Source organism: Salvelinus alpinus, chromosome 21, assembly GCF_045679555.1.
Source record: "Salvelinus alpinus chromosome 21, SLU_Salpinus.1, whole genome shotgun sequence".
Classification (NCBI taxonomy): Eukaryota; Metazoa; Chordata; class Actinopteri; order Salmoniformes; family Salmonidae; genus Salvelinus; species Salvelinus alpinus.
This window is the reverse complement of record NC_092106.1, coordinates 1,534,313-1,550,156: the sequence shown is the minus strand read 5'-3', so window position 1 is coordinate 1,550,156 and position 15,844 is coordinate 1,534,313. Positions and strand designations below refer to the sequence as shown.

The 15,844-nt window shown below is 42.9% G+C and overlaps 1 protein-coding gene across 3 annotated transcripts in view; it reads left to right on the top strand.

Annotated features, from left to right (window-relative positions):
* LOC139547567 (beta-1,3-glucosyltransferase-like) overlaps positions 1-15,844 on the top strand; it is a 172,059-nt gene that overhangs the window by 106,682 nt on the left and 49,533 nt on the right. For 2 of the 3 annotated variants that reach the window (XM_071356469.1, XM_071356470.1), the window contains 3 exons: positions 90-226; positions 1,367-1,430; positions 9,294-9,425. In XM_071356469.1, the coding sequence (XP_071212570.1) occupies positions 90-226; positions 1,367-1,430; positions 9,294-9,425 (333 nt within the window). The remainder of the gene's footprint in view (positions 1-89; positions 227-1,366; positions 1,431-9,293; positions 9,426-15,844) is intronic. The other variant, XM_071356471.1, reaches the window with a different exon arrangement.

Below are 15,844 nucleotides of genomic sequence, written 5' to 3'. Positions count from 1 at the left end.
TTATAACCTCAATGAATACAGCCCAGATGTGTGGCGCGTTTTAGCAGCAATGTCACCATGATGCTGATGATATCACATCCATCCCTCAGGAGTGGTTCCTGGGTAAACCTCTTCATGATGAGGAGTCGACCATCATCCACCACTACGCCTTTGCAGAGAACCCCTCCATCTTTAAATACCCAGACTTCTCTGCTGCCTGGGCCCTTAGCATCCCCCTGCTTGACAGGTCAGGTCCTAATCTATATCTACCTTGTTTAACTCTTGTTGTCTCCATCGACCTTTATTTACAGGTGCAATCTGTGATTTGTACATCCATTTTTTTAAACTTCTAAATGAATTAAATAGCTACTGTATTTCCTCTTGGAAAATATAACTTATGAATGCCTCGTGAGATTAGTTCAACTGTCTTATCTGATCAGAACCCAAAATATAAGCTGTTTTAGTCCATTGTTTGTAAACAATGTACACTGAACAAAAATGTAAAGTGTTGGTCCCATGTTTCATGAGCTGAAATAAAAAATCCCAGAAATGTTCCATACGCACAAAAAGCGTATTTCTTTAAAATGTTGTGCACAAATTTGTTTATATCCTTCTTAGCGAGCATTTCTTCCTTGCCAAGATAATTCATCCAACTGACAGATGTGGCATATCAAGAAGCTGGTTAAACAGCATGATCATTACACAGGTGCACCTTGTGGTGGGGACAATAAAAGGGCACTTTAAAATGTGCAGTTTGTCACACAACACAGTGCCACAGATGTCAAGTTTTGAGGGAGCGAGCAATTGGCATGCTGACTGCAGCAATGTCCACCAGAGCTGTTGCCAGATAATTGAATGTTAATTTCTCTACAAACATCGTTTTAGAGAATTTGGCAGTGCGTCCAACAGGCCTCACAACTGCAGACCACGTGTAACATACGGCTTCTTCACCTTTGGGGTAAAGCCCTCCTAGGCCCACCCATGGCTGCACCCCTGCCCAGTAATGTGAAATCCATAGATTAGGGCCTAATTATTTTATTTCAACTGATTTCCTTATATGAACTGTAACTCAGTAAAATCTTTGAAATTGTTGCATGTTGCGTTGATATTTTTGTTGAAAGTTGAAAACAAACACTTTATAGCTTCAAAACCTAGTTAGAACTATCAGTTTGATCTGATGGATGCACCCATAGATCTATTTTCCTTATTGGTCTTTAGAAACCTGAATAGCGACCACATCTCAGCAATAATGGGGTCTACTGGACAATAACTTATTTTATACTGTTTATTTCATTCTATCATTAATCATTGTTCAATTCTTAGTGGTCTAGGGAAATAATAATATTTATAACTCCAAATTCTAATAGCCAGTGATTTGATCTTGCAGGCTCGCAAACAAAGTGAGAGATGACCCACTCAAGTCTGACTTCACTATCGATCTGAAGCATGAGGTAAGATTTATATCTGACCGCTTTATCACTGTGAGTTCTGATGGTTCTAATGGAAATGTGTATAAAGAGTAATTAAATAAAATCAAAAATTGAGTTTTGAAATGTCGGCTACAGTTTGACGGCATGGAGTAAAGCAGATGTTTTTATCGCGTCATGATTTGTGTCACTAACAACGAATCTCTCCACAGTTTTTATGCACATATAAAACCCATATTAAAAGAATCACCACAGCTGTGATGGAAACAGGAAGTTTGGGTACAATTTTAGAAATGCAATCAGATAATTGTTCGTTCAACATGGTGGGATCTTTTTGTGCCTGTAAAATTAATTATGCGAGAAATGGCAGTGGAAACGTCTTAATGTGCAAATATTGATATAACCATCATATTGGGAAGAAAAAAATTGGAGTCACACGATGATAAGGTAGTGTGGTCCTTCCACTACGATTCGGAAAACAATGCAGTTTATTAGGCTTCAGATTAAATAAATGATGATGACGTTCAGAGTATGGTGTGAGTGCACAGTGATCTTGATGCTCCTATCTCAAAAATATTGAGGATCTTATTCTGGTGACATGAGGATTATTGCTTGACTGCCATTTGACAAATAAAAATATCCTTGCTCTTATCCATAATAATCTCATGATGTAACTAGCCTACCGGCACTGTATCTGCAAGCTGTTGGTTAGAGCACACGTGCCAAGACCAGAGTAGGCACATTTGCTATTTAACGCAACGTTTTTGACAAAAATCGGAAGATTTGAAAATGTGATGGAACATTGAACTTTAGATTTTTTTTCGGGACATGAAAACTTGAGCGTTAAAAGTATTGTACATTTTCAGTGCACTACATCATCACACACTGATTTTTGCATTTGATGAAAACACACCACTGTTGGGAAAATGTGCATATTTTCTTTTTGCGGATTCTAGAATATTCTCATGAAAATCTGTTGCCAATTGGATGGAAACCTAGTTTATCTTCAATTTGTATTATCCTTCTCTGCTGTCACCCTGCCCTTTCCTGCTGCTGTTGACTGGAGAGCCAAGCAGATGCTAATCAAGTGAAGTATAATTTAATATAACCAGGTGTCAAAAACTCATTACATCTGACAATAGCCCAATAGAAGCAGCTTCCTCCACTTATCTCCCTCCTCATAGAGCCCAGGTGGCTGTCACATTGTTGTCTGAGGACACTCTGTCCCTGTGCCTTTCCATTCAGTTTTTTTAGCCCCGTCTCAGAGCATCTTCAGTCCTTCATTCAGGGGAGAAATTGAATTGCGCTCACTGTATCCCTGTCTCTCTCTCTCTCACTCCCTATCTCGGCTGGGTTTTTCTCCCAACTGTCTGGACTCATATTGCCTGTCACATTTCTCTGCCTCATGGATTTAGCCTCAGATATGAAAGACAGCGAATGGTAACACTTTACAATGAGGATAATGCATGAGTTAATGCATGAGTTAACCTGAATAAATAATTAATTCATATATCTACGAAGCAATTATGCATGGTATGTATGTTTACTAAGCCATCAACAATCCATGAATAAATGATTTAGCAAGCTTATAGTTCATGTCATTTAATAGGTTAGACTTCAGTGAGGTTTTTGACATTATTGATCATAGTCTGCTGATGGAAAAACGTACAGTTGAAGTTGGAAGTTTACATACATCTTAGCCAAATACATTTCAACTCAGTTTTTCACAATTCCTGACATTTAATCCTAGTAAAACTTCCCTGTTAGGATCACCACTTTATTTTAAGAATGTGAAATGTCACAATAATAGTAGAGATAATGATTTATTTCAGCTTTTATTTGTTTCATCACCTTCCCAGTGGGTCAGAAGTTTACATAGACTCAATTAGTATTTGTTAGCATTGCCTTTAAATTGTTTAACTTGGGTCAAACATTTTGGGTACCCTTCCACAAGCTTCCCACAATAAGTTGGGTGAATTTTGGCCCATTCCTCCTGCTGGTGTAACTGACAACTTGTTAATCATTAGCGAACTAATGGTACTGCATAAAAAAAAGTAATAATACATCAGAGTATGTCATTTATCTTTAATTTCAAAAGCAGAATTATCAACATCACAGTTTCATCACTAGCTTAGCTAACGTTAGCTAACTTGAAAGATTAGCCTACCAAAACAGTAGCTAGCTAACAGCAGATAATGACTTGGTATAAATGTCTGCATTGAACTTCAAAGACCATTTCATTTTGGTAGCTAAATGTTTGCCGTCTGTTGTAAATACTGCTGTCACAGTGTTTTGAAACGCTAGACATGGCATGCTAGCTAATCATTAGCTCGGTGGCTAGCTTCTTTTTTTTGTGAATACAGGATTTATTTGTCATTGTGGTGAACTGCAGTGATTTGGCAGATCTTGGTTTGATATTGAAGTGTAGTCTGTTGTCCCCTGGAGGTGGAGGTGAAGTAGCTGTGCCATTTTCGTAGCCTACATTCTTCTGGAACAGAGAGAGGCAAACACGAACTCACAGGGCACGTCGAACCAGCGCTTCTCACTTGCAGCATTCATCTCCAGACAGTCCTTTCCTACTCCAGTGTTATTGGGCTCGTAAGTGTTACGGGTAGTGTAATAAAATCTGGACCAATCTGACCACATCCATGTTCCCTCCTTGACTGCATCAAAACCTCCAACCCAGGTCCTAGGTAGCTGGCCAGTGGTATCCTGTATCAGTGCTTGCATGGACTGGTACTTTAAAAAGCTCTGCACGGATGCTAGGTTTCCACTAAGTGCCAAACAGTTTTGCTCCAAATTGGCCCATGACCGCTGAATGCTGACAAACTTGAAACAGCGTGATCCATAGGTTTTCATCAAGGATGCTGCCACCACTATGCTTCACCATAGGGATTGTGCCAGGTTTTCCCCAGACGTGACGCTTGACATTCAGGCCAAAGAGTTCAATCTTGGTTTCATCAGCCCCGAGAATCTTGTTTCTCATGGTCTGAGAGTGTAGATTGATGAGGAAAAATGTACATTCTATCCATTTTATAATAAGGCTGTAACGTAACAAAATCTGGAAGAGGTAAAGGGGTCTGAATACTTTCGAATGAACTGTATATCAGAACGTATAGCATTGGTATGACAAACCATTTATTTTTACTGCTCTAATTACATTGGTAACCAGTTAATAATAGCAATAAGGCACCTTGGGGGTTTGTGGTATATGACCTATATACAATGGCTACGGGCTGTATCCAGCACTCCGCTTTGCGTCGTGCCTAAGAACAGCCCTTGGCCGCGGTATATTGGCCATATACCACACCCCCTTGGCCTTATTGTTTAAATAGAGTATTGAGTGAATTTCATTCTCTACCTCTTCGAGGTCACTGTAGTTACAAACTCTCTCCTCTTCCATTTCACCGCAATACCATCCCTGATCTTACCTGTGCACATAGGGGGCGGCAGGTAGCCTAGTGGTTAGAGCTTTGGGCAAGATCGAATCCCTGAGCTGACGAGGTAAAAATCTGTCGTTAACCCATTGTTCCTAGGCTGTCATTGAAAATAAGAATTAGTGGATTTACCTAGTTAAATAAAGGTTAAAAAAATATAATCTCCTATTTTAAGTAGGGTGCACGATAGTAGTAGTGCACTAACATGCACTATGGACACCCCTTCAAATTGGTGCATTTGGCTATTAAAGCCACACCCATTGCTGACAGGTGTATAAAATTGAGCACACAGCCATGAGTGTCTATAGTAAAACATTGTCAGTAGAATGGCCTTACTGACTTAGTGACTTTCAACGTGGCACCGTCAGAGGATGCCACCTTTCCAACAAGACAGTTTTTCAAATTTCTTCCCTGCTAGAGCTGCCCCGGTCAACTGCAAGTGCTGTTATGTCTATGAACAACAATGGCTCAGCCGCGAAGTGGTAGGCCATCAAGCTCACAGAACGAGACCGCCAAGTGCTGAAGTGTGTAGTGCGTAAAAATCGTCTGTCCTCGGTTGCGACACTCACTACCGATTTCCAAACTGCCTCTTGAAGCAATGTCAGCACAATAAATGTTTGTCGGGAGCTTCATGAAATGGGTTTCCATGACCAAACAGCCGCACACAAGTCTAAGATAATCATGCGCAATGCTTTGTACACGGGGGAATTGTCATGCTGAAACAGGAAAGGGCTTTCCCCAAACTGTTGCCACAAAGTTGGAAGAACAGAATCGTCTAGAATGTCATTGTATGTTGTAATGTTAAGATTTACCTTCACTGGAACTAAGGGGCCTAGCCCAAACCATGAAAAACAGCCCCTGACCATCATTCCTCCTCCACCAAACTTTACAGTTGGCGCAATACATTCAGGCAGGTAGTGTTCTCCTGGCATCCGCCAAACCCAGATTTGTCCGTGGGACTGCCAGATGGTGAGGCGTTATTCATCACTCCAGAGAAAGGGTTTCCACTGCTCCAGAGTCCAACGGTGGCGAGCTTTACACCAGTCCAACCCTCGCTGGCATTGCGCATGGTGATCTTAGGCTTGTGTGCGGCTTGACAAACGGACTTGTTGGGAAGGTGGCATCCCATGACGGTGCCACGTTGAAACTCACTGAGCTCTTCAGTACAGCCATTCTACTGCCAATGCTTGTCTATGGAGATTGCATGGCTGTGTGCTCGATTTTATATACCTGTCAGCAACGGGTGTGGCTGAAATAGCTGAATTCACTAGTTTGAAAGTGTGTCCATATACTATTGTATATACTGCAGTTACCAAAACTACAAAAGAGCAAAATGAGATACAATAACTATCTAAGATACTCAAGTGAGAGAGTGGTGTGGAGCCATTCACTCTTTCCTTCCTCTAACAACTCGGCAGACCCGTCTTTGTTTCGGCGACGGCCTTAGTTTTGCTGATGAGACCACCACTGACACGACCGCCGCTTACAGCTACCGCTGAGAAACCAGGCGAGACTAAACTAATTGTTAATTGCTTAGTAGAGGTGAAGAGAACACTTTCCTGTACTAATTGCTGATTGCCTAGGAGAGGAGAAACCACTCCCCCTCCAGTACAGCCACTGATTACCAAAACAAGTTACAAATCGCCATGCCCCTTAATCCTGGTTGATGTGTCAACAATCATCTGCAAGTTATGAGCAGTCAGCAGTTCACACACCAACTAGGCCACTGGGAAGACAGGCAGGCCTTAAAGTAGATGGCCCTAGCTAGCAAAAAGACAGTAATAGACAATAGATCAAGACAAAAAATATACTTATCACACCTGGCGATATCAGGAGTTCTCTAGATATAAAAACTACCATGACGTCTGAAAGACAGACTGAGTGGGCGGGGAGCTAGTAGGCTAAGTGGGTGGGGTGGTCACCTTGCAGTGAGATTATCTCCAGCAAATATTCTGCTACACAATGCAAATCAAACAACATTGAAATTGCATGCAACATCCAATCCTATCATCCATCACATCATGGTTTCATAATTATACTTTTTTTTATCCAACTGTTTGGTTATTGTAACAGCATCAATATAGACAAAATGTTGGCTGCTATAATTAAGCTAGCTAGCCTAAATGGAATTGTCAGCACTGTTATCAAGCTAGCTAGCTAGTTCATCTTGGACAATTTCAGTTGAACATGTACAGCTTTTACAGGTCTGGGTACTTTTCATTAAATATACTGTGTATGTTGACTGCCAGACAATGGTCATATATCATGACTATCAACGATGTCAAGAAGTTTGTATGAATCTTATGTTTGATGTGTCTCTTGATGTAATGACATGACAACTGCGTTGGAGTTTTGGGAAGCCCTTCCCTCGATTTTGTTCTATGCTGGCTGTAGACCTAGCTAACCAGTTACTAGCTAACACCAGAAACAGAAAAAAGCAACAAAAAAAACCTAGAAGTATCTTTTCCTTAGGGGAAACCTGTAATTATATTTGCTGACACGCTGCAGTAAAATTGACACCAGTTGACTAGCTACTTAGCAATGTAAACCACACCCCTCTGCAAAAACTCCTTCTGCGATGTTGGTTACAAGGCGGTACCTATTTAAATTATGTAAGAGAATAAGATGTTACCATTAGTGTATTCAAATGAGAGATTTTGTGATATCACAAAAACCCTTTTAATAATCCCACCTCCTGAATCCAAGTTTTTGACATGTGGGAGTCGAACAGTAACTTGATTATCAATGTAGAAGCAAATACATTTTTTCCTACTTTGGTCATCCTGCTTTGATCTGGTTTCATCCAAATATCATCACATTTCATGAAAAACATGATTTGGGCTGTGCAGGACCTCTTTAATATCAATTTAAATAACTGTATTGTGGCTTCCTGTTTCACTGGGGTATTACAAATTAGGTAACACGCATGTAAAATCCAAATAACTCACAAATGAAAAGAGACAAATGGTTTTTGACTTTCATAAATCAGGCAATGGGTACGTAAAAACAACTGAAAAACTAAATATACCACTTACCACTATTAGGGCAACAATTAAGAAGTTTAAACCACTAGAACCATGCTAAACTTGCTAAACACACAGTGAGGAAGATTGTTCGGGTGGCAAAGAAAAGTCCAAGGGACACAGTTGGAGAATTACAGAACTTGGTCGCATCTTGGGGTCACCACATCTCCAAATCTAATATTAGACGCCACCTCCATGCCAATAGGCTATTTGAAAGGGTTACCATAAAAATGCCTTTATTGAGAGCAAACAACAAATGTAAACACCTAGAGTTTGCTAAACGTCATTGGCACTTGGATTGGAACCGGGTGCTATGGTCAGATGAGATGAAAATAGAGCTCTTTCTCCACGCACAACAGTGGTGGGTTTGGCCTCGACAGAAGGATGCATATGCAGAAAATAACCTAATACCTACTGTAAAATATAATGGTTGATCTTTGATGTTATTGGAGCTTTTTTGCTTCCACTGGCCCTGGGGCCCTTTCTGTAGTCTACCAAGTAGTTTCATGAACTCTACCTAGTAGTAGGACATTTTAGCCAAAAAATCTGGTTGCCTCTGCCAGGAGGCTGAAACTTGGCATCAAGTGGATATTCCAGCAAGACAATGACCCCAGGCACACATCAAAATCCACACAGAAATGTTTAATTGGCCACAAAATAAACATTTTGCAATGGCCATCAGTCTCCGGACATGAACTCCATTGAAAACCTGTGGTTTGAATTGAGGAAGGCCAGTCCATAAGCGCAGACTGAAGAAAAGTGGAAAGTTTCTGTATAGAGGAATAGTCTAAGATCCCTCCCAGTGTGTTCTTATAATCTCATAAAACATTATAGAAAAAGGCTAAGTGACGTTATCCTCGCAAGGGGACGATGTACAAAGTATTGAAAACAAGGGTGCCAATAATTTTGACATTTTTTTTTAGATTTATTTTATTACTTGTTGAACAAAATCTTTTTCTCAGAGCAATTTGTATTGCTCTGAGCGAAATGCTTTGGTTTGGCTGGCGCCTATCTGAACGAGTGTGCTCGCATACTCCTTTAAAAGACTTAAGCTAGAAAAAGAAGAAAAAGCAGCGATAGTACTGTTTGTACACGTTGAGACGCCATAGCCACTTCCTCAAAAAAGTTTGAATTATTCTAAGATAACTCAAGAAATCTGTCATCATTTTGACGTTTTTGTCGAGTAGATCTTAAGATGTTTGGTGCTAAGATGCTTTGTGCAGTTTTTCTCAAGTCAAAAAATGTGCATGAAATCGATTCGTCTCTCGTTGAATGACAAACATTTAATTGAAGAATCCCTACTGTTGACAAATGATCGACGAAGGGGCGTAGACTTCAACTACCGATTTCGGCTTGCCTCAAGAAAAAATGGTGTGTGCATGAGCAGCTGAAAAAAACAGTAACAGTATCTTCCCATGTTGTTGCAGGTAGCTCTGTATATCTGGGAGAATGGCCAAGGGCCTCGTCTGACGGCAGTCCCAGAGCTGTGTACTGAGCCAGAACACTCTCCCACTGCCCAACACTGTGCTACCACCCTCAGCAGTCCTGCTTCCCTGTGTGTAGGTACCAAGTTGTGCATACTGTACGTCACAGGTCCATTATTGACCACAGATCTGGGTTGAATAGTATATATTTTTTCTTTGTTACTTGGTGCACTTGATTGGGGTTTAAACGGCATTGCACCAATGGAATAGTCCCAAAAGTGCCGATACATGCTTTTGGGCCAAATCTGCAACACCCCCCCTGGTCTCACACAGGAACGATGATTATGTCGATCTTTATGCATGCAAACTATCAGAGAGTTGGAGAGGAATCTCAGGATTACTTCATTGTCCAAATCCTCTTTCTCCCTCAAGCGTTATTTTAGAGAACCCTATAATCTTCTTCCAGTACTTTACATTCCTGGATGAGACACTCTTCAGCAGGAAATTCCATGCTGGAATTCTGTTTCACAGCGTCGGGCAGCTGGAGTCCTCAAGAGCTGTGTTGGTATCACACCGTGTACCACTTTTCGTGATGCATGTGTCCAAAAACAACAACACTGCCTGTTAAATCAAAATAACAAATAAATGAGAATTACAACCCTTGATGACTCCATCTTTGTCACGTTCCTGACCTATTTTTATGTTATTTTGATTATGTTTAGTTGGTCAGGGCGTGAGTTGGGGTGGGCATTGTATGTTGTGTGTGTTTTGTTTAGTCTATGGGTGTTGTATTGTGTATGGGATAGATAATTGTGAGGTTGTCTAGTTATGTCTATGGCTGCCTAGATTGGGTCTCAATCAGAGACAGCTGTCATTCATTTGTCTCTGATTGGGAGCCATATTTAAGGTAGCCATAGGCAGTAGGCTTTTGTGGGTAGTTGTCTTGTTTAACGTTTGTTGCTTGTCTGTGCACTTGCGTTATTTAGCTTCACGATCATTTGTTGTTTTTTGTTTGTTTGTATAGTGTTTTCGTTTCATGTTCATCTTCGTTCATTTATTAAACGAAGATGGCTTATTTTCCTCATGCTGCGTTTTGGTCCGAATCTCTTCCACACGATCGTGACAGAACTACCCACCACAACAGGATCAAGCAGCGTGAGCGGAACCAACAACAGCGGCAAAGTAAACAGGACTCATGGACATGGGAGGATGTTTTGGACGGTAAAGGTTGCTACACATGGGAGGAGATCCTGGCTGGAAGGGATCGCCTCCCATGGGAACAGCTGGAGGCACTGAGGAGAGCAGAAGCTACCGGAGTGAAGAACCGGAGTTATGAGGGGACGCGTCTTGCACGGAAGCCTGAAAAGCCCGTGAGTAACACCCAAAAATTGCTTGGGGGGGGGCAAAAGGGGAGTGTGGCGAAGCCGGGTTGGATACCTGAGCCAACTCCCCGGGCTTGCCGTGGAGTGAGAGAGCGTCGTACTGGTCAGACACCGTGTTATGCGGTAAAGCGCACGGTGTCCCCAGTACGCGTGCTTAGCCCAGTGCGGGCTATTCCACCTTGCCGCACTGGGAGGGCTAGGTTGGGCATCGAGCCGAGTGCCATGAAGCCGGCCCAACGTATCTGGTCTCCAGTACGTCTCCTCGGGCCGGCGTACATGGCACCAGCCTTACAGGTGGTGTCCCCGGTTCGCCTGCATAGCCCAGTGCGGGCTATTCCACCTCGCCGCACTGGCAGGGCTACGGGGACCATTCAACCTGGTAAGGTTGGGGAGGCTCGGTGCTCAAGAGCACGTGTCCTCCTTCACGGTCCGGTATATCCGGCGCCACCTTCCCACCCCAGCTCAGTACCACCAGTGCCTACACCACGCACCAGGCTTCCAGTGCATCTCCAGAGCCCTGTTCCTCCTCCACGCACTCTCCCTATGGTGCGTGTCTCCAGCCCAGTGCCTCCAGTTCCGGCACCACGCACCAAGCCTCCTGTGCGTCTCCAGAGCCCTGTACGCACTGTTCCTTCTCCCCGCACTCGCCCTGAGGTGCGTGCCCTCAGCCCGGTACCTCCAGTTCCGGTACCACGCACCAGGCCTAGAGTGCGCCACGAGAGTCCAGTGTGCCCTGTTGTTGTTCCCCGCACTAGCCTGAAGGTGCGTGTCCTTAGCCCGGTACCTCCAGTTCCGGTACCACGCACCAGGCCTACAGTGCGTCTCAGCTGGCCAGAGTCTGCCGTCTGCCCAGCGGCGCCTGAACTGCCCGTCTGCCCAGCGGCGCCTGAACTGCCCGTCTGCCCAGCGGCGCCTGAACTGCCCGTCTGCCCAGCGGCGTCTGAACTGCCCGTCTGCCCTACGCCGTCTGAACTGTCCGTCTGCCATGAGCCTGCAAAGCCGCCCGTCTGCCATGAGCCTGCAAAGCCGCCCGTCTGCCATGAGCCTACAGAGCCGTCCGCCAGACAGGAGCCGCTAGAGCCGTCCGCCAGACAGGAGCCGCTAGAGCCTTCCGCCAGACCGGATCAGCCAGAGCCTTCCGCCAGACCGGATCAGCCAGAGCCTTCCGCGAGCCATGACCAGCCAGAGCCTTCCGCCAGCCATGACCAGCCAGAGCCGTCAGCCAGCCATGACCAGCCAGAGCCGTCAGCCAGCCATGACCAGCCAGAGCCAGCCAGCCAGGATCCGCCAGCCAGCCCGGAGCTGCCGTCCCTCAGCCCGGAGCTGCCGTCCCTCAGCCCGGAGCTGCCGTCCCTCAGCCCGGAGCTGCCGTCCCTCATCCCGGTGTTGTCCCTTATCCCGGTGCTGCCCCTTATCCCGATACTGCCCCTTCAGTTAGGTGGGTTTAGTTGGAGGGTGGTCATTGGGGGGGGGATACGGAAGCGGGGAGTGACTATGGTGGTGTGGGGGCAGCGTCCAGAGCCGGAGCCACCACCGTGGACAGATGCCCACCCAGACCCTCCCCTAGACTTTTGGTGGTGCGTTCGGAGTACGCACCTTGAGGGGGGGGTTATGTCACGTTCCTGACCTATTTTTATGTTATTTTGATTATGTTTAGTTGGTCAGGGCGTGAGTTGGGGTGGGCATTGTATGTTGTGTGTGTTTTGTTTAGTCTATGGGTGTTGTATTGTGTATGGGATAGATAATTGTGAGGTTGTCTAGTTATGTCTATGGCTGCCTAGATTGGGTCTCAATCAGAGACAGCTGTCATTCATTTGTCTCTGATTGGGAGCCATATTTAAGGTAGCCATAGGCAGTAGGCTTTTGTGGGTAGTTGTCTTGTTTAACGTTTGTTGCTTGTCTGTGCACTTGCGTTATTTAGCTTCACGATCATTTGTTGTTTTTTGTTTGTTTGTATAGTGTTTTCGTTTCATGTTCATCTTCGTTCATTTATTAAAAGAAGATGGCTTATTTTCCTCATGCTGCGTTTTGGTCCGAATCTCTTCCACACGATCGTGACAATCTTAACTTAATTGTATCCTATAAGGTTATTCAAGCAATAGTAAAATAGACTACAGACAAGTGTTCCCTCATTCAGGGGCAGCGATCTCTCTCTGTCCTTCTCGTGGTCCCAATCACACGTAGGACTATTGATAAATTAGAAACTTCTTAGTGTTTACATAGCCCATTTAAATCTCACCCATTTAAGTCTCTAGTCTTTTTAGTGAGAGTAATCAAGCCTCACCAGAAAGTCATAACAGAGGTCAGAGGTCATTCAACCCCATTAAGTGAGTGTTTCTTTCCCTGTACCTCAGACATTACTTAAAGATATTTCAAACATTTTGTGTATCAGGTTTACATTGGATTTTTCAGTACATTTCTTATCAAGAGAATGAATATGTGTGCAACCAAAACTCTGACAATAGATGCTTTCATTTGTGTGCCCTTTAAGGTGCATAATTTCTAACCTGTGAAAAACCAATTAAAACCAAAATAACAAGACCCCACACAATAAATCAGTATAAACACCACTAACAAATATTCATAACAGGTAAAAACAAACAACATGGTTAGGCCTTACTTAATTTGGAAGTTCCCTTTAACAGCCGGATTTGTGTACCTTTATACTAACTCCCAAGGCACCTGCCTCAAAGTATTTGACATGATAAACATGTTTTAAAAAAAAAACTTGGTAGCAGACATTCCATCAGTCCTGGAAGAAAGAAAATAAACATGTACTTAGTTTGCACATCATAATCAGTCCCAAAAATTCGTAATCTTAATTGAGTTCACTGCATCTTGGGCAGGAAGTCTTGATTAAGCCTTGCCTACACAGAATTATACTTCAGACACATCAGATGATACTGTTTCCCGTAAAGCTGAATAGGCACCTTCTAAAGTAAACAACCCCAGCGCCCCTCTCGTAATCTTAATATGTTTTACCTGTTGCATTGCACTAGTCAAAATATGAAACCTGTTGTTTAACAAATCTGCTCGGACCTTCAAAAAGTTGGTGCTGGCTTATCAGCTCAATATTCGGTACCAAAACAGTTATTTGAATCTACTTCAAATCTGGACACAGTTCCACGCAATGGAAACAAATTGTTTTAGATGACATTACATTTGATCCACCCAAACTATAGAATTAAGTAATAATAATTGGAACTGGTCAAAAACATATCTTATTCAATTCTTCATACCTCTGTCCCAAATTTCCCCACTGTGTCCCTTAGTCTGTTTGAGTTCAGTTAGTACTGGCTGCTATCTATTGTTCCACAAGAAACGTATCTCTAACCCAAACACCAGATGGCGGCCTCTAATTGAATATCAGTCCCAATGCTCAATCCCTCTGTTCGTAATGTGACCTTATATTGAGTGCTATCTGAAAGCCGCTAATATTACCATTCACTTTGTTACTTTCACGAGTCTCCATGTCTGTTTCCCTCAACTAGGATTCTCTTCTTCCCAATAGGAAGACGTTCTTAATCTCTACTGCTAATATATTTGGATCACTCTCAAACAATGTTCTGCTTTTCCCCCTATTGCGAGGTTTAAAACAAAACGAAACTATGTCTATTATTTTAAGATGAACATCTAATGCCCTGAATTTATAAAATACATCTGCCAATTCAGAAGGGAAGAGATACACTTTGGAGGGAGCTTCCTTTTTTAGCTCTTGAGACAAGAATCTCTTTCTGGGATCAACTTTCACTATAACTGTCTATCAGTCCCCTATAGATGGCGTGCTCTGTCCATACTAAGTCTCTACCTAGCAAGTTAAACTCTTGTAACCCATTATACATTCATACATTGTTACTTTATCAAATCTAGTAACCCATTATGCTATTAATTTCTCTGAGTTATTTTAACACCATTTACGTACGTCTACATGTTGTTGTATGTTATTATTATTTATATTATTACTTCATCAAAACTCTAGTAACCCATGATACGCTTCATACAGTTGAAGTCGAAAGTTTACATACACCTTAGCCAACTCAGTTTTTCACAATTCATGACATTTAATCCCAGTAAACACACCCTGTCTTAGGTCAGTTAGGATCACCACTTTTATTTTAAGAATGTGAGAATAGTAGTAGAGAGAATTACTTATTTCAGCTTTTATTTGTTTCATCACATTCCCAGTGGGTCAGTAGTTTACATACACTCAATTCGTATTTGGTAGCATTGCCTTTAAATTGTTTAACTTGGGTCAAACGTGTCTGGTAGCCTTCCACAAGCTTCCCACAATAAGTTGGGTGAATTTTGGCCCATTCCTCCTGACAGAGTTGATGTAACTGAGTCAGGTTTGTAGGCCTCCTTGTTCGCACATGCTTTTTCATTTCTGCTGACAAATTTTCTATAGGCTTGAGGTCAGTGCTTTGTAATGGCCACTCCAATACCTTGACTTTGTTGTCCTTAAGCCATTTTGCCACAACTTTGGAATTATGCTTGTGGTCATTGTCCATTTGGAAGACCCATTTGCCACAAGCTTTAACTTCCTGACTGATGTCTTGTGAAGTGCACCAGTCCCTCCTGCAGCAAAGCACCCCCACAACATGATGCTGCCAACCCGTGCTTCACGGTTGGGATGGTGTTCTTCGGCTTGCAAGCCTCCCCCTTTTCCTCCATACATAATGATGGTCATTATGGCCAAACAGTTATATTTTTGTTTCATCAGACCAGAGGACATTTCTCCAAAAAGTACGATCCTTGTCCCCATGTGCAGTTGCAAACCGTAGTCTGGCTTTTTTATGGTGGTTTTAGAGCAGTGGCTTCTTCCTTGCTGAGCAGCCTTTCAGGCTATGTCGATATAGGACTCGTTTTACTGTGGATATAGATACTTTTGTACTTGTTTCCTCCAACATCTTCACAAGGTCCTTTGCTGTTGTTCTGGAATTGATCACCAAAGTACGTTCATCTCTAGGAGACAGAACGCGTCTCCTTCCTGAGCGGTATGACGACTGCGTGGTCCCATGGTGTTTATACTTGCGTACTATTGTTTGTACAGATGAACGTGGTACCTTCAGGCATTTGGAAATTGTTCCCAAGGATGAACCAGACTTGTGGACTACAATTTTCTTCTTGGCTGATTTCTTTAGATTTTCCCATGATGTCAAGCAAAGTGGCACT